This window comes from Cheilinus undulatus, linkage group 7 (genome assembly GCF_018320785.1).
Source record: "Cheilinus undulatus linkage group 7, ASM1832078v1, whole genome shotgun sequence".
Taxonomy (NCBI): Eukaryota; Metazoa; Chordata; class Actinopteri; order Labriformes; family Labridae; genus Cheilinus; species Cheilinus undulatus.
This window is the reverse complement of record NC_054871.1, coordinates 44,968,095-44,991,672: the sequence shown is the minus strand read 5'-3', so window position 1 is coordinate 44,991,672 and position 23,578 is coordinate 44,968,095. Positions and strand designations below refer to the sequence as shown.

The 23,578-nt window shown below is 40.8% G+C and overlaps 1 protein-coding gene across 1 annotated transcript in view; it reads left to right on the top strand.

Moving 5' to 3' along the window:
- LOC121511709 (desmoglein-2-like) overlaps positions 1 to 22,931 on the top strand; it is a 32,972-nt gene extending 10,041 nt beyond the window's left edge. Inside the window, exons 4-15 of the mRNA XM_041790472.1 lie at positions 2,132 to 2,273; positions 3,302 to 3,462; positions 3,709 to 3,843; positions 3,937 to 4,122; positions 11,352 to 11,416; positions 11,600 to 11,776; positions 11,873 to 12,015; positions 13,744 to 13,965; positions 14,172 to 14,408; positions 21,116 to 21,243; positions 21,413 to 21,703; positions 21,906 to 22,931. Of these exons, the coding sequence (XP_041646406.1) occupies positions 2,132 to 2,273; positions 3,302 to 3,462; positions 3,709 to 3,843; positions 3,937 to 4,122; positions 11,352 to 11,416; positions 11,600 to 11,776; positions 11,873 to 12,015; positions 13,744 to 13,965; positions 14,172 to 14,408; positions 21,116 to 21,243; positions 21,413 to 21,703; positions 21,906 to 22,931 (2,913 nt within the window). The remainder of the gene's footprint in view (positions 1 to 2,131; positions 2,274 to 3,301; positions 3,463 to 3,708; positions 3,844 to 3,936; positions 4,123 to 11,351; positions 11,417 to 11,599; positions 11,777 to 11,872; positions 12,016 to 13,743; positions 13,966 to 14,171; positions 14,409 to 21,115; positions 21,244 to 21,412; positions 21,704 to 21,905) is intronic.
- Positions 22,932 to 23,578: the final 647 nt, after the last annotated feature.

Below are 23,578 nucleotides of genomic sequence, written 5' to 3'. Positions count from 1 at the left end.
TATTTCCTTCACATGCATTGGAACAACGCAAAAAAGCAGAAGAAAAAAGCCAAACTGACATAATTTTAGACAATACTCAAAAAATTGGCCAGACAAAATTGTTGGCAGCCTCAACTTAATATTTGGTTGCCCACACTTCCTATAACCATCAACAAGCTTCTTACACCTCTCAACGGGAATTTTGGACCACTCTTCTCTTGCAAACTGCTCCAGGTCTCCCAGATTTGAAGGGTGCCTTCTTGCAACAGCAATTTTGAGATCTCTCCATAGGTGTTCAATGGGATTTAGATCTGGACTCATTGCTGGCCACTTCAGAACTCTCCAGCGCTTTGTCTCCTACCATTTCTTGGTGCTTTTTGAGGTGTGTTTGGGGTCATTGTCCTGCTGGAACACCCATGACCTCTGATGCAGACCCAGCTTTCTGACACTAGGCCCTACATTGTGGCCCAAAATCTTTTGATAGTCTCCAGATTTCATGATTCCTTGCACACAGTCAAGGCACCCAGTGTCACAGGCAGCAACAAAAGCCCAAAACATCTTTGAACCTCCCCCATGTTTGACTGTAGGTACTGTGTTCTTTTCGTTGTTGGCCTCATTACATTTTCTGTTCAACAGTAGAATGACGTGCTTTTCCAAAAAGCTCTACCTTAGTCTCATCTGTCCACAAAATGTTCTCCCAGAAGGATTGAGGCTTACTCAGATACATTTTTGCAAACTCCAGCCTGGCTTTTTTGTGTCTCTTTGTCAGCAGTGGGGTTCCTTTCGGTCTCCTGCCATAGCGCTTCATCTCATTCAGATGACGACGTATGGTCCAAGCTGACACTTTTGCACCCTGAGTCTGCAGGACAGCCTGAGTTTATGTGAAGGTTGACTGAGGATGTTTATCCACCATTCCAACTATCCTGCATTGCATCCTTCCATCAGTTTTTCTCTTCTGTCCATGTCCAGGGAGATGAGCCACAGTTCCATTGGTTATAAACTTCTTGATTATATTACACACAGTGGACAAAGGGATTTCAAGATCTCTGGAAATGGTCTTGTAACCTTGAGATTGTTCATATTTTTCACAATTTTGCTTCTTAAGTCCTCAGACAATCCTCGGCTCTTCTTTCTCTTCTTCATGCTTGGTGTGACACACACAGGCACACAACACAAAGGTTGAGTCAACTTTTATACATTCTAACTGGCCTCAGGTGTGATTTCTATATTGTCAACACCTGTTACTTCCCACACGAGTTTTGTGTAGAATTATGTCAATTTTATCTTTTTTCTTCTGTTGTTTTTGTGTTGTTCCAATGCACAAATGAAATAAACATGTATACCAAAAACATTTGGAGAAATGGTGTACTTTCTGGAAACATTCCAGGGGGGCAATACTTTGTCCATGACTGTATGTTTTCCTGTCTCTGATCAACTTTTTAATCAAAGTACGCTGTTCTTGTGAACAATGTCTGGAACAACCCATTTTACTCAGATTTTCAGCTCACTATAACCAGCATGTACAACATTAGCTGCCTTTGTCCTTAAATAAGGGCCACCTGGTTTCTAAAGAACGAATGACCTTGCAGCATGAGATGGTGCATTGCCCTGCATGAAGATAAATTTGCTGTGGCAGACACAGTTCATCTTCCTCTACCATGGAAGAAAGTGGTCAGTCAGAAACTCTATATACTTTGCAGAGGTCATTTTCACACCTTCAGGAACGCTAAAGGGGCCTACTAGGTTTCTGTATGATTCTGGCCCAAAACATGACTGCGCCACCTCTTGCTGACGTTGTTAGGACATGGTGGCCATCCACCAACCATCCACTACTCTCAGGCTATTCAATTAGAGGCCCTGGGTTAGGGGTGGCTGAGACTGATTTCATTGATCCAAAGAGCCCTGAGACACAATACCATCCATGAGGTCAATTGAAAAACAAAACAAAAATAATGTTTATGACACTAAAATCTAATTTGCATAATAATTTGGCGTAGTAAATTATTTTCTGTGTAGAAATATATTTTGTATCAGAAACAGTGATCTGGTTAGTGATGCTGGACTGATATTATTTTGAACTGTAACTTATTTTCTGTGTTATTCAGTTCAACTTCTAAGTCAAGTTCAAAAGACATGGACTTTTCTATTTCAGCTGCTTGGTATTGCTAAAACCAAAGATGGCACAGAAAAGGAGAAGAGGATTGGCTTGAAATTCAAGGTTGTAGATGTGAACGACAATCCACCAGTGTTTGAAATCATGAAGGCAGGGAGTGTGAAGGAGCTCAGCGCTGCAGGTAAGCTATTACTGTGTGTGTGTGTACACCTCTTTTATATTCTTAACTGGATTATGAAATTGTCCAACGCTCTTTATAAAAAACTGTTAGATGACCTGATTTGTTTACTCTTTTAATGAAAATGTAGAATGTTTCTGTACTATTTCTATGTGCTATCAGTCATGAGGAATTGGTAAGCATCCAGCCCCCACTTTTAAAGTGTAGTCTTTAAATAATATCAGTGTCACTGTCTATGTAAAGTGAAATAAATCTGTATTTAGGTTTGTTGTATGACAGGTCCCTGCACTAGTTTGAATTCAGTCAAATCAAACATCTTCAACTTTATCAAATTGAGCCTGAAATGATGACTGATGAGGCAGGTAAATCTGACTCCAGGATGATGTGGGCGTGTCAGTTGAATGTGATGAAGCCACGCCCACTAAGGAGAAATAGGATCCTCTCAGATTTAAAAAATGCTTCAATCTGAATGGAGGAAGCGCTCATGCCATTATACTTCCTCTTGACCTTATGAACAGATCGCAGCCGTCTGACTCTGTACCAGAGAAGAGACGTCCTTTTTCTGGCTCAAATCTCTGTTATGATGCTTTAAGTCAGTGATCCTCACTATCTTTTCAGTGAGCCACATTGGCAGGACAGACACAACAGGAGAGCCACTTTAGTTAAACCGAAAGCCACCAAAACTGAAAAACATTACTGAATACTAAGGTGTCAGGGATTTTTTTCCCCTTAATAATAAAATCATCATTTAGAAACAGCATTTTGTATTTACTTGGGTTGTCTTTGTGAGATATCAAAATTGGTTTGATGATCCAAAACATTTAAGTGGGATGAACTGGCAAAAAAGTCAGGAATCAGATACTTTTTCATGGAACTAAGTGTTAAATCTTTAATCCATTTTTTTTTTTTTTTTTTGACCAAGCCAAGGCCATATTTACTATCTTAGGTCTACTGTAATCAAAGTCCATCAAAAAGGGTTATAGACACGAATAATTGCATTTATTGGCTGCTTCATGTAATGTTGTTAACAGATACAGTTGTGATGAAGTTAAATGCAACCGATCGTGATGAACCAGGGAACATAAACTCTCAGATCGCCTACAGCATTCTCAGTCAGAGTCCATCTGAAGACATGTTCTATGTTACCAAAGATGGGACTGTGTGTGTCAAATCGGGTTCTCTGGACAGAGAGGTATGCACTACACAACAATAGTGTCCTTTTTAATGCAGCATAATAGGACTGTTAATGATTCTGGTGTATTGCACGCATGAGATCAGTAATGTGATGAAATTCAGATGCTTAATTTTTCAAATGCTAACAAGCAGGAAAAAAATTTTGTTACTTTTCTGTATGTCCTAAAATGACTCTAACTTATTCAAGCATTCCCATACAGCCATGTACACTTTGTTTCAGATTTTCAATGTTTTCTTAATTCAGAAACAAGACAAGTACGTTCTGACGGTGATAGGTAGTGACTTGAACGGCCAACCAGGAGGAAACACTGGCACTGGCACTGTTACCATCAACATCGAAGACGTGAATGACAACCCTCCCATTCTGGAATACGAGGAGGTACAGTTTTCATTAAAATGGCTTTGTCACAGACCGCTCTTTGAAGTCAGTAGTTTGCAATTAACAGTGGATATTTATCTGTCTTACCTGCAGTATATGGGAGAAATTGAAGAAAACACACAAAATGTGGAAGTGATGAGATTAGTAGCAGATGACAAGGATCTGGAGGACTCAAAAAACTGGGAAACCGTGTTTGAAATTGTAAAAGGCAATGAAGCTGGGTACTTCCAGATGACCACAGTTGAAAAAACCAACGTGGGAGTCCTAAATCTGGTTAAGGTACTGTTGAAAGAGTAACATTTCTCCACAGTTTCAAATAAGACTGTTAATATTGTAGGTTTAAGTCTCTCTGTTTATGGAATGAATGATAGTTTGGTTGCTCACAAAGACTTTAAGGAACATCTGCTTTGATAACTTGTACATCATGAATTGGTGGTGAACAGAATGACAGTAAGAGCCTAAAGTAAAAACATATAGACATGGACACAATCAATGTGATAAAAGGGGTTGTAGTCTATACTGTAACTAAGGCCACATATAAAGGGGGACAAGTGGGGCACTTTCTAGGAACCCAACAAAATTGTTGCTAGCAAAACCATGGTCCATTGTGAATGTAATCTGTGATAACCGTATTTAATATTTGGCTTGAATAATAACCATTCTTAAAAAGCAAAAAAAAAAAAAAAAATGCTCAAGTGAAAGTACTGTGACTTAACAACATTATTTACTCGAGTAGAAGTAAAAGTACTCATAAAAATAAGTACTTGAGTAAAAGTAAATAAGTACCTCATTAAAAAACTAGTCAAGTAGTGAGTAACTTCATTTTGTGCAATTTATTAAAATGTATTGCATTACAACATATTATTCAGGGGTAGTAGTGTACGCTTCACATTGTGATCAGTAAAGGAGCATAACAAAAAAATAATCATAAGAAATACAAAACTTAACTTAATAATCAAGCAACAGTCAAGTTATGTTTGTTAATCACAATTATGGGATGAAAAAATCAATATGAGAAAAAGAACTGACTCTCTAATAATAGTTATCTTATTTCTAAATGATGATTTTAATCTCACATTGAATGAATTTGGACCTTATCGTTCTTACTTTTTCATCACATTATATTTATTTTATCATGTTTTAATGTTTTTTGGCTCATATTTAAAAAATCAATCTCATGAACTGGCCTCATTTCTGACTTTTGGACCTTTTTTAATTAAATTTTTATTTTTTAGCTCCAATTTATGAATTTTTATCCTGATTATCCCTCTGCTAATTTGGCAAGCCAAACTGAAACTTCTTAAAACCAAAGACAACTTTGGCCCGCTAGCCCCACGTTATAACCATATTAGGTATAATTATTGATACAAGAGACATGCCACACGCACATAATGGTACCACCTACGACATAACGGTAAACAATGCCGTGTAAAATCACGTTTGTAGCAGAGCTGCATAGGTGGTTGGACAAATCATGTCATTTATCACTGACACAACTGTGTCTTTGCAGTCTGCTGCAGAGATTTGAATTTATACGTTTAGCTAACTAGCAGTGCAGTCATTAGCTTGTTTAGCTAACTTACCAGAAAGTGCTTTCTTAGATTTGACGTGCCACTTTTGAAGCTTGACATTTCCACTGTTTTAGGTAGACACAGTAGGCAGCGCATAATGTGGCTGTTGTTCCTCGCCGTTTGAAAGGCAAGAGTCTAAATGTTGGGCCGTCAAATGAAAATGAAAATAAATGATAGACAAGTAAAAGTAGTGTATTGCCCAATGTTATCGAGTAGAAGTATTGTTTTTTTAATCAGAAATGAAACACAGTAGGAGTTAAAAGTACTCTGCTCAAAGACTACTCTAGAAGTAGGTTTTTTCATAAAAACTACTTAAGTACATGTAACGGAGTAAATTCAACACGTTACTACGCACCTCTGAGTTTATGTATTAATGCTGCATCAGAATAAAGCATTTTTCAAAATGTAAACCTCTTTTCTCAAAACAGAATTACTAACAGAAATGTTAACAGTGGCAGGAACTGGCAGGAACAGGAGGTGAAGGGGGTCAAAGGATGGGGGAAAAAAGGTTAAAAGTGGCACAAAGTGGGTGAAAAATTGTGAAAATGGGCAAAAAGTGGCCAAAAAAAAAACCCCAAATTGGCAAAAAGTGATAAAAAAGGGAAAAAAAGTGGCAAAGTGGGCAAAAAGTAAGAAAAATAGGCAGAAAGGTGCATAAAGTGACAGAAATGATGAAACATGACAACATTGGCAAAATGTTGCCAACATGGACAAAAAGTGTAAAAAACTTAAATTTTGCATGTAGTTGGAAATTTTTTTTTTTTAAAGTGACATAATATGACAAAATGGGCAAAAAGTTGCAAAAAGTCAACTTTTGCCTGGTCAAAAGTTGCCTGGCTGGTAAAAAATTTTACTTACTAGCCAGCCTGGCTGGTAAGTGAAAAAGTTAGTTTTGGACCCTGGTTGCAAACATGGTCAAAAAGGATCAAAAATTTAAAGTGGGGAAGAAAATCAGAATTTTCAAAATTGGCAAAAATTGGTTGAAAGCGGTAAAAATAGTGACAGTGGCCTATGGAAGAAGTGGAAGGGGGTTTGAAGTGGATTTGAAGGGCTAAGAGTTGCCAACGAATTCAAAGTGTAAAAAAAGTAGCAAAAATTAGTGGAAACTATGTATAATAGGGATAAAACTGGCACAAAAAAATAATTTCTACGTCAGAAGCCAACAATAGCTTGGCACACTTTTCATCTCCAGAATGAGCTAACTGTTAGCCAGGGTTGTCGCACCAATGCTATGCTACTGAACCAACACTAATGCATTGATATCCTTAATAAATCTCAGCTGGGAAGGGCCCATTCACTCAGTTTGTCAGGGGCCAAGCCAATCTTGTGGGTGGGCCTGCTTGGAACTATGAGCTCAGGGTAATTAATCCCATTTATCAAAACTTCTGCGTATGTACACTGGCAATGCTGGGGTACTAAACCACATCCTCCAACTAAATGACATAAAAATGTAAAATGTCATATTCATATTGAAAATAAAGAGGAGTATGTATTGTCATGGCTCATCAGAACAATGACTCATATGACATACGATACAGATAACGTGTTCCTTTGAGCACAGATTTGATCTAAGGAAAACGTCACATGGTTCTAGATAAGGTGAACAGGGAGGATGATCGAGCACTGTGATTTGTTTTTGGGTCAGAAACGGCTTTGTTGAGAGCGCAGTGTGAGCTGGAGCGTTGTCTTGATGAAGAATGAAACCATTCTTCCAAAGCTGTGGTCCCTTTCTTCAGAGACTTTTTCCTGTTTGTGATAGTCCCCTGTCAGAAGGCGATTCAACTCTCACCTCCGACAGAGCTTCAACCATGTTCTGGGAGAGGCGGGGGACATTGTGTCCGAGTGGGCCATGTTCTGTGCCTCTATTGTCAAGGCAGCTGGTAGGAGCTGTGGCCGTAAGGTGGTTGGTGCCTGTTGTGGCAGAATCCCCAAACCTGCTGGTGGACCCAGGTGATGAGGGATGCTGTCAAGCTGAAGGAGGAGTCTTATTGGGCCTTTTTGGCCTGTGGGAGTCCAGAGGCAGCTGACAGGGACTGGCAGGCCAAGCAGTTTGCAGCTTCAGAGGTTGCAAAGGAAAAAACTCAGATGTGGGAGGAGTTCAGAGAGGCCATGGAGAACGACTTTCGCATGGCTTCAAGAAGATTCTGGTCCACTATCAGGCGTCTCAGGAGGAGGAAGCAGTGTGTAACCCTGCTGTGTCTTTCTGCTGGACTGTGGAGGATGTGTCTCTGTCTCTCAGTATTTATGGTGCAGGAAGGACGCCACAATCACACAGGAGTTGCTCTCACTCTGGTCTGTTCTTTAAGCGCCAAAGTCGCAAAATTGCGACAGCAACATTGCTGAATTAAACAGGCTGTAGCCGCAAGTATGGTGCCTAATATTGTTACCACTTTGCACCAAGAGATGGGGGACATAAGTAGCCTCAATCCCAGCAGCATACGTTAGCATGTTTCTATTCAAAGTTTTGGAGAGAGGGAGTTCAAAGACTCACTGCCGGTCAAGGAGGTGAGGACGTGGTAGAAGTGGTTGTAGTCTGAGCGTAAAAGAGAGAAAGAGAGTGAATTGTAGCGAGAATACTCACAATGCCATGAGAAATACTGGAATATTCACCCCTGTGACGATGACGTTCAGTCATCCGGTAACAGCGGTGTGTCGGAGCCACTGTGACTCCGTGCGCCATGAGAGTCCACCAGCAGCACATACTGAAGCCGATGCTTTTCCTCATCGGGGCTGGGGTGGGGGTTTCAGGGGTGGTCAATACATAACATTCAGTTGTCCGGTGAGACCAAAACTGCCGTGCATCTGTGAGCAGCCACAGCGAGTCTGTGCGCCATGAGAGTCCACAGGCAGCACATACCGAAGCCATTGCTTTTCCTCACGGTGGCCAGGGTGGGGACATGATGGGGGTTGCAGGGGTGGTCAAAACGCGAATATTGACGGAGGCAGTGGGACTTAAAAAAAAATACCGCGGCGGTAGGGGCAGACGTGGTAGAAGCAGTAGTGGTGGAGGCCGCCTGGTGGCATCAGAATATGCACATTAGATGAGTGAATTTACTCCCACCACCAACTTTGGGTCATACTTAAGAGTTTTCTCATTTACAGTATACCTTTATCTCTAACCACTTTCAAGCTACTGCCTTTTGAAATCTTGATATCACAACTGAATATTTTCTTGAAGAAACTGTGGCGCCCAAAGGGTTAATTCTGGTGGAAAAACATCAGTATACACAGATCAGTACTGCATTGTGCATCTGCATTGGCTCATTCATATCTTCAGCATAGGAGCAGTTTCCTTTTTTAACAATGCATTCGTGCTAATGAAATTCATCTTTAACACACTGTTAGCTGAGTGATCGTATAGTGGAAAAATACATTTAACTTAAGTACAGAGAGTGAAGAGCATTTTTTTTTTTACATTTCATATGTAACAGAAAACATATAACATTTTAAATAACACTTATCTATGAATGAAATGTATTTATGTCTCTCATGCTTTCTTTCCATACTGTATTTACACTTTTGGTTTCATCCCAAACACAGTGAAAATACAAATTCACAGCTGACAATTTTAAGAGCAACTTCATAATGTAAAACTCACTTAAACATTGCCTACCTGGTGCAAAAACATCAGTATACACAGATCAGTACTGCATCGTGTATCTGCATTGGCTCATTCATATCTGTACAACACAAACAAAAGAATCACCGTCTGTAACGCGGGAATAGCGGCTATGAGCTAGGTAGCCGACAATGTAAGCTAGTTAGCGTTAGCTCAGCAAGTAAACAGAGAGCAGCACATGAATAAAGTTACTATTTCTACACATAAACGCCTGTAACTTTCACACTATGTTCTCATCATGTTTATAGTCAAGACACCTGTTGGTAGAAGTTTGTAGAACAGTTTTAAAGCATTAAACAAGTTAACACTGATTTCAACATTGGACACACACACCTTCGGCATAGGAGCAGTTTCCTTTGCTAAGTATGTATGGTGGCCTGCTTGGAGCCCTACCACTGCAATAGCACGATTAACCCACTAGGTGGCATCAAAGTAACATAAATATGGCAAGAACATTAATTTTGGAGAAATTCAACAAATAGGGCATTTTTAACTCTGTTACAAGTGCACTGTCAGCACCTTGTATGGTGGGGATGGCATGCTGTTGACCTCGACTCGGGACATGGTGGGTTGGTGGAAGGAATACTTCGAAGACCTCCTCAATCCCATTGACACGTCTTCCGATGAGGAAGTAGAGTCTGGGGGCTCAGATGTGGGTTCTCCTATCTCTGGCGCTGAGGTCACTGAGGTAGTCTAAAGCTCCTCGGTGGCAGGGCCCTGGGGGTGGATGAGGTCCGCCCTGAGTTCCTCAAGGCTCTGGACGTTGTGGGGCTGTCTTGGTTGACATGCCTTTGCAACATTACGTAGGCATCAGGGACAGTGCCCTTGGACTGGCAGACTGGGATGGTGGTTCCCCTCTTTAAGAAGGGGGACCAGAGGGTGTGTTCCAACTACAGGGGGATCACACTTCCTAGCGTCCCTGGTAAGGTCTATTCAGGGGTCCTGGAGAGGAGGGCCTGTCAGATAGTCAAACCTCAGATTCAGGAGGAGCAATGTGGTTTTCGATCTGGTCAGTGGACCAGCTCTACACTCTCAGTAGGGTCCTGGAGGGTGCATGGAAGTTTGCCCAACCAGTCTACATGTGTTTTGTGGACCTGGAGAAGGCATTCGACCGTGTCCCACAGGGAATCCTGTGGAGGGTGCTCTGGGAGTATGGGGTACTGGAAACCCTGATAAGGGCGGTTCGGTCCCTGTACAGCTGGTGTCAGAGCTTGGTCTGCATTGCCAGAAGTAAGTCACAGTCGTTTTCAGTGTGGGTTGGACTCCACTAGGGCTGCCCTTTGTCACCGGTTCTGTTCATAATTTTCATGGACAGAATTTCTAGGCACAGCCAGGGCATTGAGGGGGTTACGGTTGGTGGCCTTAGGATTAGGTCTCTGTTTTTTTGCAGATGATGTGGTTCTGTTCATCAGGCCGTGACCTTCAGCCCTCACTGGAACGATTCGTTCGTTGTCTGGGCATCCCTGCTTAGACTGCTGCCCCCGCGACCCGACCTCGGATAAGCAGAAGAAGATGGATGTATGGATATATGTTTGTAATAGTGTTGCTTTATCATTGACCCTTCTGGAATCCACTCCTCTAAAATGATACCCTTAATGTCAAACATGGCCTTGAATTTGGACTTACTTTGTTTGGTGACGATGGAGTTTTCTGATGCATTGATTGCCATTTTGTCTCAAAATCGTACTAGAAGATCCAGATATCATCGCATGTAATCACTCTTTGTAAAAAATGTGGGTTTCCATCAATTTGTTCCATAATGTCTCCAGAAATTTGCTTGTGTTTTCCCTTTGATCGGAAGTCAGAAAATTTGGGACAACTTTGGCACACACTTTTGTCATGTTCAAATTTTAATGCAAAATTTGACAAACTGTCTCTTCATCAGTGGAGACCATTTCTGCTATCATTCTTATACTCAGTTGTTGATCAGTTCGAATGATATGCTCCAGTTATAACTTTTAATTTTCTGATGCCTTAAAAAAACATTGGTACGTCAATTTAACAGTGAACTTAATCAACACTTACTGGAAACTTACAGCAGGGAAGGTTAGACTTAAAAAGTACTTATTTCCTATTTTTGTATTTATTTCTTAAGAAAGTAAACAAACAACTTTTTTAATCATGATGAAAACATAACGATATTTTATAAGATGGAATATCTTTTATGGGTAATTTGACATAAACATTGATGTAGCTACATGAAAAAAATGTGCATTTTGGTCATTTTATAAACACATATGGGCAAAAGATATATATTAAACTGTAAAAGTGTCTTTTTGTTTGTTTGTTTGTAATGTCTTCTGTTTGCTATGTCGCAGCCTGTGGATTTTGAAAAGGTGAAGAGCCTTGATCTTGGAATACTTGTGAGAAACAAGGTTCCACAGTATGACGGATCCAAAACATCTTTGGCTGATCTACATTTGGATGGAAAAGAAGGAGGAGTAAAAAGTGAAGGAGGAGGAAAAGGTGAAGGAGGAGTAAAAGATGAAGGAGGAGTAAAAAGTGAAGGAGGAGTAAAAGGGGAAGGAGGAGGAAAAGTTGAAGGAGGAGGAACATTTGATTTAAGTAAATTTAAAACCTATCCACTCAAAATCAATGTGAAGAACCAGCTTGAGGGTCCACGTTTCATCCCCCAAACAAAAGCCATCACTGTCTCAGAGGGGGGCTCTGTCAAGATTAATGACATAATCAGCAAGTACCCTGCAACAGACGAAGACACTCAGAAACCAGCGGAGGACGTCACGTCAGTGAATCCACAATGACACACACTTTAAACTGCATTATCAGTGTTCTTTTCTACGCTGATGATACAAACTTACACTGTTTATTTCTTCTACAGGTATTTGAAAGGCTCAGACCCTGACAACTGGCTTAGCATCGATTCAAAAACAGCTGAGATCAAACTGAACAAGCTCCCTGACAGAGAATCAAACTACCTGATAAATGGGACTTATAAAGCTGAGGTGTTGTGCATTACTAATGGTAATCTCTTCCACTCCTCAATATTTCACCATTTTACTTTTTTATAGTATTTTTCTTGAATAGATGCAATTGTCAAAGTAAAATAGATAGTGAAACAGATTTCTATAAAGTAATGTCAATGAAAGACAAATATGTCGACTTCATAACTATTCACCTCCTTCATGTCAGTATTTATGCACCTTTGACTGCAATCACAGCTCTAATTCTGTCTCAATCAGGCTTGAACATCTAGACTCTACAATTTTACTTAATTCTTTGCTTAAGCTCTGTCAGGTTGCACTAGAATCAGGTGAGAACAACCCTTTTCAAGTCTAGGAACAAATTCTCTGTTGGATTGAGGCCCGGACCTCTCCAGAACATTCACCTTGTCGCTTTTGTCATTTGAGTAGCTTTCGCTGTCTGCTTCGGTCGTTGTCTTTACGGAAAATTAATCTTCTCCCAAGCCATAGTTCTCTTGCAGACTGAATAAAACTGTCCTCAAGGATTTTTCTATTTTTTGCCACATTCGTTTCATCCTCTCCCTCTACAAGCCTTCCAGTTCCTGCTGCCATGAAGCATCCCCACAGCATGATGCTGCCACCACCGTGCTTCATTGTGAGGATGGTGTGTTTACTGTGATCTGCAGTGTTTGGTGTCCACCGTCTTGTCTGATGGACAAAAAAGCACTATTTTGGTCTCATCAGACCAAAATAGGGCTTTTTTCCACTTGACCACGGAGTCTCCCACATGCCTTTTGGTGAACTCTACCCAAGATTTTTCTGTTTCCTTCAACAGTGGCTTTCTCTTTGCCACTCTCCCATTAAGCTTTGACTGCTGAAGAATCCTGGCAACAGTTGTTGTCTGCAGAGTGTCTCCCATCTCAGCTGCTGAAGCTTGAAACTCCTTCAGAGTAGTCATACGTAGGTGTCTTGGTGGCCTCTCTCACTAGTCTCCTTTTTGCACGGTCACTCATTTAGTGAGGACAGCCTGATCGAGGCAGATTAACACACGTGTCATATTCCTTCCATTTCTTGATCGTGGATTTAACTGAACTCCGGGGAATGTTCAGTACATTGGAAACTTTTTCATTTCCATCCCCTTTTCAGTAACCTTTTCTCTGAGTTGCTTGGAGTGTTCTTTTGTCTTCATGGTGCAATGGTAGCCAGGAATACTGATTAACCAGTGACTGGACCTTCCAGTCACAGATGTCTTTATACTACAGTCACTACAGACACATTAACTGCACACAGGTGATTCCCATTTCACTAACTGTGAGACTACCAGCACCAACTGGCTGGACCTCTGTTGAATCAGGTCAGTCACTTTAAAGGGGGTGAATATTTATGCAGTTACTAATTTTACATTAAATGTTTATTTAATTGACATTACTTTGTAGGAATCTGTTTTCACTTTAACATTAAAGAGAAGGTTCTTTGCTTTTTGATTAAAAAAAAACACATTATATTGACCATGATTAATCTATAGAATGAATTAAAGGGTCAAATATCCAAGGGGATGTACACCTTTTATAGGAACTGTAAGTTTGGAGACATCAGCTACCTAACTACGGTAAAATCAGTCAATGACTGGAATAAATACAGATATTTAATGAGTTGTGTTCAAGTTCTGTTTACAAGCAGGGGAAGCATTTTCTCTGGACTTGCCATGGAATATTCTGAGAAAAACCTGAATAGAGGAAAAGGAAATGCTTACTGATCTGTTTTTTTAATTTTTAATGTCCTATTTCAGACATTCCCCGCAAAACAGCCACTGGCACTGTAGCCATCCAGGTAGAAGATTTCAATGACCACTGTCCGACCCTGACTGCAAACATCCAGACAATGTGTATCCCAGCAGATTCTATTACTGTCAATGCTAAAGATGAGGATTTGTCTCCTAATGGAGCCCCTTTTACCTTTCAAATCATCCCAGAAGGAACTGAGGGTAAATGGAGGTTGGAGTATTTGAATGGTGAGAATTTTAAAACATTTCTGTAAAGGTTGAGACTGTGGCTTGTAGATCTCTCCTCTCCAACTTTAAACAGATATTTCTTATTTTTCTGTTCAATTTATGAGTGTCTTTTTTCAGTGAGAATTAGAAAAAAGACAGTTTAATTGTTAAGTTTTGGTACAGTTAGGCATGAAGGGGTTCTGTAATACTTTTTTCCCCCACATTAGACACTGCAGCTATCCTAAGGGCTCAGGAGGAAATGTGGCCTAAAGTCCGTCGGGTGACATTTCTGGTGAAGGATGCACAGGGACTGGCCTGTCCAGAACCACAGGAAGTAGACGTTCAAGTTTGTACCTGTGAGGATGGAAAGATGTGTGGGAAAAAAGGAAAAGGGCCGATTAAACAAACAGGACTTGGACCTGGAGGCATTGGACTGCTATTACTTGGACTGCTGCTGTTACTACGTGAGTACAATATGATGACTAATCTGCTTAAATGCTTAAGACCAGTCTGCTTAAATTTCTTCAGCACTTCTGCATTGGTGCATCTCAATAATTAGAATATCATTAAAAAGTGTTTTTTGTTGGGTTTTTTTTTTCCCTTTTCAAGACTTTTTTGTTTATATTTTTGATTATGACTGACAAGAATCAGAAATCCTCTGCCTCAATTAGAATATCACAAATATAAGTCCAAAGAAGTATTTAATGTAGTAATTTTGGAAAATTATGCTCATTATGCACTCAGTAATTGGTTGGAGCTCCTTTTGTACAAATCACTGCATCAGTGCGACATGACATGAAGCCGATCAGTCCGTGGCACTGCTGCAGCATTATGAAGCCCAGGTTGCTCTGATAGCAGCCTTCAGTAACACCACGGTTAGCAAACCAGTTCCTGGTAGTTCTAGCTTCATTGTGGACAGGTGTCAGGTCCTGCTTGAAAAGAAAATCTGAATGTCCATACATTTCTCAGCTGATGGAACCATGAAGAGCTCTAAAATCTCCTGGTAGATGGCTGACAGTGTAGACTCTGGACTTGATAAACCAAAAGCAGCAGATAACGTGACACTGGAAAACATCACTGACACTGATCTTCAAGCACCTTAGATTCTGTGCCTCTCTGATCTTCCTCCAGACTCTGGGACCTTGATTTCCAAATGAGATTCAAATGTAGTTTCATCTGAAAACAGGAATTTAAAACTACTGAGCAACAGTCCAGTTCTTTTTCTCCTTAGCTCAGGTGAGACGCTTTGGTACAATGTTCAGGTTTGGCTTGACACTAGGAACATGTATACCATTTCCTGGATCCGTCTGTGTGTGGTGTCTCTTGATCCACTGAATCCTTTCTCAGTCTGCTCCTTGTGCTTTTTTGACAATCCTCTGAAAGCTGAGCTCATCCCTGTTGTTTGTGCTCCCTTTCTTACAACACTTTTACCTTCCAGTCAACTTTCCATAAATAAACTTTAATGCAGCCTCTGAGAACAGCCTGCCCTTTCAGCAGTGACCTTCTGTGGCTTACCCTCCTTTTGAAGGGTGTCAGTGATTGTCCTCTGGTCATTTGCCAAGTCAGCAGTCTTCCCCATGACTGTGGTTGTGTGTGCAGAGTGAGTGAATGAAGGCTCAGGAAACCTTTGCAAATCTGACTTTTCCACAATATTTAAATAACTTGAGGCATCTGATTTTTGTGAGCTGTAATTATCAAGATTTTTAAAAAGTCTTGGATTAATTTACTTTGTATGAGATAAATCTAGAATTTATAAAGGGTTAACTTTTTGAAGTAAATGAACTTTTACATGTTTTTGATTTGCACCTTTATATACATATGTATACATATGTATGATCAAAGCATAATAACCTTATTAATCTTAATCCTATGAGGCAAATTCAAAACGTATCCAACCCCAAATGAGGCGGAATGGTCAGTAAGAGTACATAAAAAAATCAAGAGTATCTTCAAACGTGGTCTCACAGAACTCAACTTTAAGTCTGAATAAACATTTCTACTCTTTATCTCCAATTTCCACATAGAGCTACTGGGAATCATACTGCGGAGCACATCACTCCCTCTCTAGTATATCAGAGCATTTACACAGCCGACGCTCCAGACCAGGAGCGGCATGGGCCTGGAGCGCCACTTTGCTCCACTCCATTCGAGATACGCTGCACGTCTATTTTCAGCACCGGCCGCAAAACGAGTGAGAGAAAGGAGCAAAAGAGAGAGGGACAGAGACGAGGATCCTAAAGATTTATCATTGTGTTGTGCTAGTACTTCTTATATAGATGCAAACCCTCACCTGCTGAGTGAAAACTTGACTTTTAACGTATGTCTGAGCACTACAGTCGTTCTTCATCATGTCCACTCTATCTGAATCCCCCAGACATCCTTGCACACGGAATAAACTGGGGCATCTCCGTGCGTATTCTGGATAAATTTTTTAGCTGTGCAACAAGATCAAACATGCCGACCTCTCATGTCATAGGACAGACTGTGTCAAGATTAGGATTGAATGTTCAGTTATTAAGTCATTTTAACCTTTATGAGAAGAATTTCTACCATTTAATGAGAGCTGGAGTTAAATATGCCACAGGATTTATATTTATATAGGATGTCCTGTTTAAACGTGATCAAGACCATAATTTCACTTCTAAATGACATAAAATTAAATCATATGTAAATATAACTAGTAGATATTAGTTTGGCATTACAGACATTACATTTTATTATAATGTGGGATTAAATCAGGCTGGATGTTGAACTGAGTCGCTCACCAAAGCGAGATACAATGTCCGTGTTTGTGGTTGAGGGACAATTACGCAGAGGAAGCATGAGTTATCCTGAGAGCAGCTGTTTTATTCCCACTCAGGGGAAGAAGTTTGGTTCTACAAGGCAAAAACACCTTTATTCGACATTGGTTAAGGCCCTTGTGCAAGAAACTAGTCAGAGGTGTGGACAGGAGAAGACTCACTGAGAGAGCAGAGGTGATGCTGCAGCTGCGCTCTTTTTTACGATGTTCCTCCCTGCTCTAAATGTTAAGCTATGAATAATTTTCTTTGTCCTGGGGAGTGGCAAAAACACAAGTGAGCCATAATTGTAGAAAACAAACCTAGGCAAAGTCTTGAGGCCCCCCTTATGGATGAGGCCCCAGGCAATTGCCTACCTTTGCCTAATGGTAAAACCACCTATTCCTCTTTCTCAGTCATGTACCACTAAAACAAGAGATGGAATTGTTAAAAAAATTTACTAAAGAAAAAGTAAAAGTATTTTATTTAAGGTTTACTGCAAGCACTGAGTAGCTACTGTAAAATATGTTGTACTGAAAAATATGATTTTTACTTATTGGCAAGAGCAACAAGCAAATAGATCTCCAGCCAGGTTGTTCAGGTAAAGTCACACCTTTATAATAAAGTAAAATACACGGCAAAGTTAACAGTGTTGACTGAACTTGTATAGAGTTAAACTGAAAACTCTGAAATAATTAAGCTATTAAAAATATGTAGTCCTGCATCCTCTGGCATTTTAACTATCTTTGTGCAAGCTGAAGATGAGGATTTTGCCCATTTGCTGCACTAAATTAAAATGCTGTCAGGATGTTTTTTTAAAGCAAAGGGGAACAAACCAATATAGAGTGAATGTACTCCAGTCTTTTGTATTTCATGTTATAGCAGTTTTTATGTTATTACGTAATGACATGGTGTTTGTGGAGGGAGACTATGGAAGACTCCCCGATCCTCAAGTCCAGCTTTAAGGACTGATGGACTGTGTTGTGGGGAGGGCAGGATGTGACAGGCCACAGTGTGTTTTTTTGTCTGACTGTTGAGGGCAGCCCCACATATGGTTCTGTCTGTATACTGACTGACTGACTGAGTGAGCCTACTTCCAAGGGCCTAACATAACAGAGTTGTGTTTGCTTGGACTAAATGCTGTCACTAATGGCTGCCAACATAATTTATGTATGGCTCATACATACAGAGTTGCTCTATGGACGGGGTTTACTTGTACTGAAAGTCCTCTCATGGCTGCCTCCACTGCTCTAAATACTCAGATATAGCTTTAGCCTCTGTTTCACCAGAACTGGGCCACATTTCTGTATGACAAAGAATAAAACAACCCTATAAGCTTTTCATGTTGGGAAAGATGTTTTTTACTCCTCTGTTGACCTGCTTTGGCATGATTATATGATAGCTGAGGGGGAAAAGGGAACTTCTGTGGAATGCTTGTGGACACAATGGCTGCTCGTGTAGCAATTAACTCTAAGTCACAGCAGCATTTAGTCAAAACTGGACATTTCTTTACTAAAACAAGTGAAGACAGCAACACTGAAAGCTTTTTGTAACAGAAATTGTTTTTGCTCTTCTGCCAACCCGCTTCAACGTGAGTGTGTGATAATGGTGAGAGAGTCTCTTGCGCTTCAGCCCCTCCACTAGTGGAGGTCGGTGCTCACAGAAGGACCAGCAACAAACAGAGGTGTTTCAGTGGGTAAACCAGGTAAACCCAATGAAGAAACTGGAGCACACAAATCACCTGATGACGTTTAATCAGGTGCAGAGGACTAACGTTTCGACGTGCACTGCGTCTTCATCAGAGTCAAACAGTATTGGTCAAACAGTATTGGTGCAGTTTACTTGTTGTCACAGTGTTGGTCCACTGTGGGTGTCCCACCTTAAATGACCAATCAGTGTTGTAACTCTTTATTCAGGAGGGGATTTAAGGTTTTCAAACTGCACCAGTACTGTTTGACTCTGATGAAGATGCAGTGTGCGTTGAAACGTTAGTCCTCCGCACCTGATTAAACGTCATCAAGTGATTCGTGTGCTCCAGTTTCTTCATTGGGTTTACCTGGTTTACCCACTGAAACACCTCTGTGTGTGAGTGTGTGATAGTTAAAGGGGGGGGAGGCAGGGGTGGACTGGGACAAAAATTCAGCCCTGGCATTTTCTGTCCAGACCAGCCCACTACATTATCAGCGGACACCACGTAGAAGTCCACAAATCTTGCGGCGTCTTCTCTCATGCAAACTACAAAGGACAGTCATATTTCTGTTAAGTTAACAAATAAAGCACGTAACTATGAACTCAAGGACTAAAATTGATTGCTATAGCAATCAATCATTAATCTTTATTCATTATAGTGTCAAATCACAACAGAGGTTATGTCATGACTAAGCTGAGATCAGACTAACAGGAAGAACCCTTAGTTAAAGTGTAACTAAGCCCCCAGGTTTTGGCTAAAGTGCCTCTGCACTCGAAATTCAAAAAATGCCTCATTGTGGGTGGGCTGGGAGGAGGAGCTAAGACCTGCCTGTCACTCTCTGCAGCCTCCACCTGCACTGCCAACTAGACCCCCCTTCCACTCACAAACCAAACAAGCACATATTTAGCTAACCCGAACCCCACTTATCAAGCTAACAATGAGTGACAAATTTCTCACATCACCATTAACATTTGCACAACAGTTGGTGCATTTCTAAAAACAATTGGTAAAAACTGTAAAACCTCGCTGATAACCTGCAAAAGCAGGTCACATGCTCAAAATGGAGAGGTCATTCCTCAAAAGCAAGTATTCATGTAAATGAAAGTATGCGTTTCATAAAAAAAGTCCTAACACCATCATTTATGAACAAGATAGTCAAATGGCTTTGTCATGTTTTCATTATGACACTTTACTAGTGTTTTCCAATGCAAAAAAGTCAGATCTTTGTGACACTACCTGAAAATGCTCAAGACAGCACTATTTGCACAGCCATTTGAAAACTATAGTAAAAATTACAAATTACTGCATATAATGAGGTAACTGAGTACAAGACACTGAATACATACGATTCTAGGGCACAGCAGCACCTGCTGCACATTTAGCAGCCTCAACCTCAAGAGATTTTAGCTTTTTGGTCCACTGTTTCTCAACAATGGACTAATAATATGTGTCGATGGCCGCTGGCAGCACACTGCTAGCCCTCTGAAGCCAATGATGAGTGGCCAGCAGGCCCAATTGGAGGTAATTTAGAAAATTAAGAAACTTGCACCGCCCTACATAGGCCGTCTGATAAGCCATGGCAAAATAATAATTAAAAAAAAAAAAAAAAAAAAAAAACTTTCATGCTGCATGAGTGACACACACAAACACAACACTCACACACAAACACCTACACTGAAACACGTTAGTAGTGTACACCTCAGGTTTCTATCTGTTTCAGAATACTGGAAGATAGACGGCAGAACTTCCTCCTCTTAGAGCACCTCTCTGACCAGGATCAGCACATCAGTGCTGTGTGTGTGCTCCAGCTGTGTGTGTCTGTGTGGCCTGCATTAGCCAGGGGTGTGTGCTATGTTAAAAAAAAAAAAAAATTGTTAATATAACTGTCTTAGGTGGGTTCATCTAGTTTGTATTATGGTGGAAGAAAAGGCAACGATACATAACGTCTCCACACTGGCTTCCATGTTTATTGATCGTACACACAACTGCAGACAGCCAGGTTATCCCAACAACTGCTTTACGGCAGCTACGGTAACTCTCTAGGGACAATTAACTCAGAACAGCAAGTGCAAATACTTCAGTTACATTAAATATTCCCTTAAGACTACATGTTTATGGGGAACAAATAAATGTTAAAATCTCCGCATTTGCGTTGTTAAGAGAACGTTACTTAAACATTTAGCATGTCATTTTTGGCAGGGAATCTGATAAATGTGCTGTTTATAGATAACTAACGGAATTAAAAACAATAGGAACACTGAAGCAGAAATTCAGCTTAATGTTACACATATAAAGACCCTTTCACGCTTGTCTGAGGAGAATTAGGAACATTCATGAAACCTGCTGCAGTTTTAATTTTATTTTAGAATAAACATGTCAATAACAATTAATGATTTAGTATAAACTTACTACCATTAAAGACTAATATCTGACAAAAAAAACATTTAATCTCCAGTCTGAAATCTGACACATGTCTCTATACAGTTTCATATGTACACAGAGAAGGGCTTTAAGAGGAGAGACAGAGAGAGAGGAAAGCATGTAGCTATTTACCTTTGAGAAGCCACAGTAAATTTGGCTCAAAAAAATAACAATAATGACACATTCACGACTATAGTAATTTGAGTCAACGTAATGAGTTACTTTCTGCTCATGCACTATGGATACTTGTAAATTAAAGTATTTTTTGTTGTTGTTTTTACAGTGATTCCTCTACTGCTGCTCCTGTGCCAATGTGGAGCAGCTGCTGGTAAACCAGGCTTTGTACAAATGCCTTTTGAAACCAAGCAACAACTCATCAACGACCACACTGAGGGCCAGGGAGATAACACGGTAATTGCTAACATATTTAAACCCATAAACATTACTGCTGCTTTACATGCTAGACTTTAAATATTTACATAAATTTGCTATGTATTCTTTTTGAAGTGATGCCATTTAAAAGTGCTAGCCAGCAGAAGAACTGCTGATTTTTTTCTAATATATCAATGACCTTTGATAGGAGGTGCCATTAATGAGCATCCCAACTCAAGTGAATGGAGAAACAGGACAGTCCACCATCAAGCAAACAACGGTCCAAGAAACAAGCATGGGTTTCCGCCCTTATGAATTTGATAGGGTACAGACTGCCTTTGAGGAAAGATATCAAAGTGGAGGGGCACGGGAGATGATGAATGAGTACAGTGCAAATGGCTTTTGGTCTGAAATGGATAGCAGAGAAGTAAGGGTACGTGGAGGACTTTTTGATGGCATGGCGCTGCCAGACCACATCCTTGCAGACTACTATTCTCAGGTGAGGAGTCATTTGCATATTTTTAATCTCTGTAATGTACAGATGTATAGCTGTTGCAATAACAGTTCAATAAAAAACATGTTTACTTATTTCAATCACATAGGACAGTAGTTGGCTTCGGGCTCTCCTCCTGAGACATTGTTTCAATTATCAATTTATTTTAATTGTTAAATTTAACTATTCGATTTTCCTCTTCCAACAGAAGCTGGCCAGTGGAAATGAGAACCTTGGAGTTAAGGATGGCTTTTTGGTTTTTGACTTTGAGGGCCAGGGCTCCCCTGCTGGCTCAGTGGCTAGTCTCAGCAACCTGGGGTCTGACAACGACCTGCAATTTCTTGATGACCTTGGGCCAAAGTTCAAGACCCTGGCTAAGATTTGCGGAGGCAAGATGATCCAAACTGAAGTCAAACAAGTGATCTCTCCCACTCAGACTTCACTATCAAGTTTGATGGCTACCCAGACGCTGCCCCCTCTACCCCAGCCGCTGCCAACTATCCCCAAAGCAGAGCGCACGGTGGTCAAGGAGACAGTGAAGGAGAGCACAGTGAATGAAGCGATCACAACAGTGAAGGAAAGCACAGTGAGAGAAGGAATGACGACAGTGAAGGAGGCAAATCAAGGCCAGACACTCCTGCTACAGCAACAGCCTGTCTACTACACCACCACCCCTGTGCTGCAGCCCATGCACTACGTCGTCCAGCCACAGGTTCAGAATACTATGCTTCTGGCTGAAGCACCAGCCACCAACCTGCAAGGCATGGTCCTGGTTAATGGCGCCCAGACCATGCCAGCCCAAGGCATGGTTGTCCAGGGTCAGCCAGTGATGTCCACAGCACAAGTCCAAAGCCCTGGAGTGGTGCTGTTACAGGGGGGTGGTGTTTCCTCTGGCGCCCAGACCATGATGGTTGTGGAGGGTAAAGGGCCTACAGGTTCTCTGAAAGTGATCAAGGGAAGCCAGGCCAGCCTTGTGCAGGGGGGAACTTTACCGGCAGGTACGCTGTCAGGGTCCCAGAGAGTCATTGTGGTTGGAGGGGCTACTAGTAGTGAAGGGCAGCTGATCCAGGAGGCAGGAGGTCTGTCCCCAAAAATCAGTGTCACTGGCACTGAAAGAGTCAGCAGAAGCAGCCGCACATCTGTTGCCTCTCAGAGCAGTTCAGCTACCACCAGTGTGAGCAGAACCCCCTCCTATCGCAAGGTGGTGGTGCAGGAGACAAGAGAAATCCTCTGATTGAGACACCGAAATGACTTTTTAAGTGATCTAAGATGACAGTTGTCTTGTGTGGCCCGGTGGGTGATGGGATGCTTATGGGACATGCAAATCTGTGTGTAGAGGTGCAGGGCTGGTTCCACATTCATCAGTATTTTCATAAAAGAGGCTCCTTTGGCTCCCTTTCAACTGTAACGTTCATCTCAATACTCAAATCCCAAGAGGGAAAATGGCACCAGGAAAATTATAACTATACAATATAAATGTAAGCTGCCTGTTGTTAAGTGTTCCAGTGAACTATCTTACTTCACTCTGCTCCTTCTGCATTTTACATTCCTGTCATGAGGCACTGAATAACAGCTTTATGCTGTAATACATTTACATATTTTTATTGTAAAAATGCATTCTAGATTTTGTTAACCTCTGTCTGTGGTGACACTGAATGTACACAAGGAAAGCACATCAGTAGTGCAGATGTTATTTTTTTATGCTGTTGCTTTTTTATTTTGACTTCTATCATCTGCATTATAATGTCTGTGTTTTACACGAATAAAGAAAGTTTGAAACCATTAAGTGTTAATGCACAACACTGGTTCCATATGGGTATTTAAAACAGTTATGTTCAACAATTTTAACCTTTTTTGTGCACTAGAACCCTACAGTCTGAC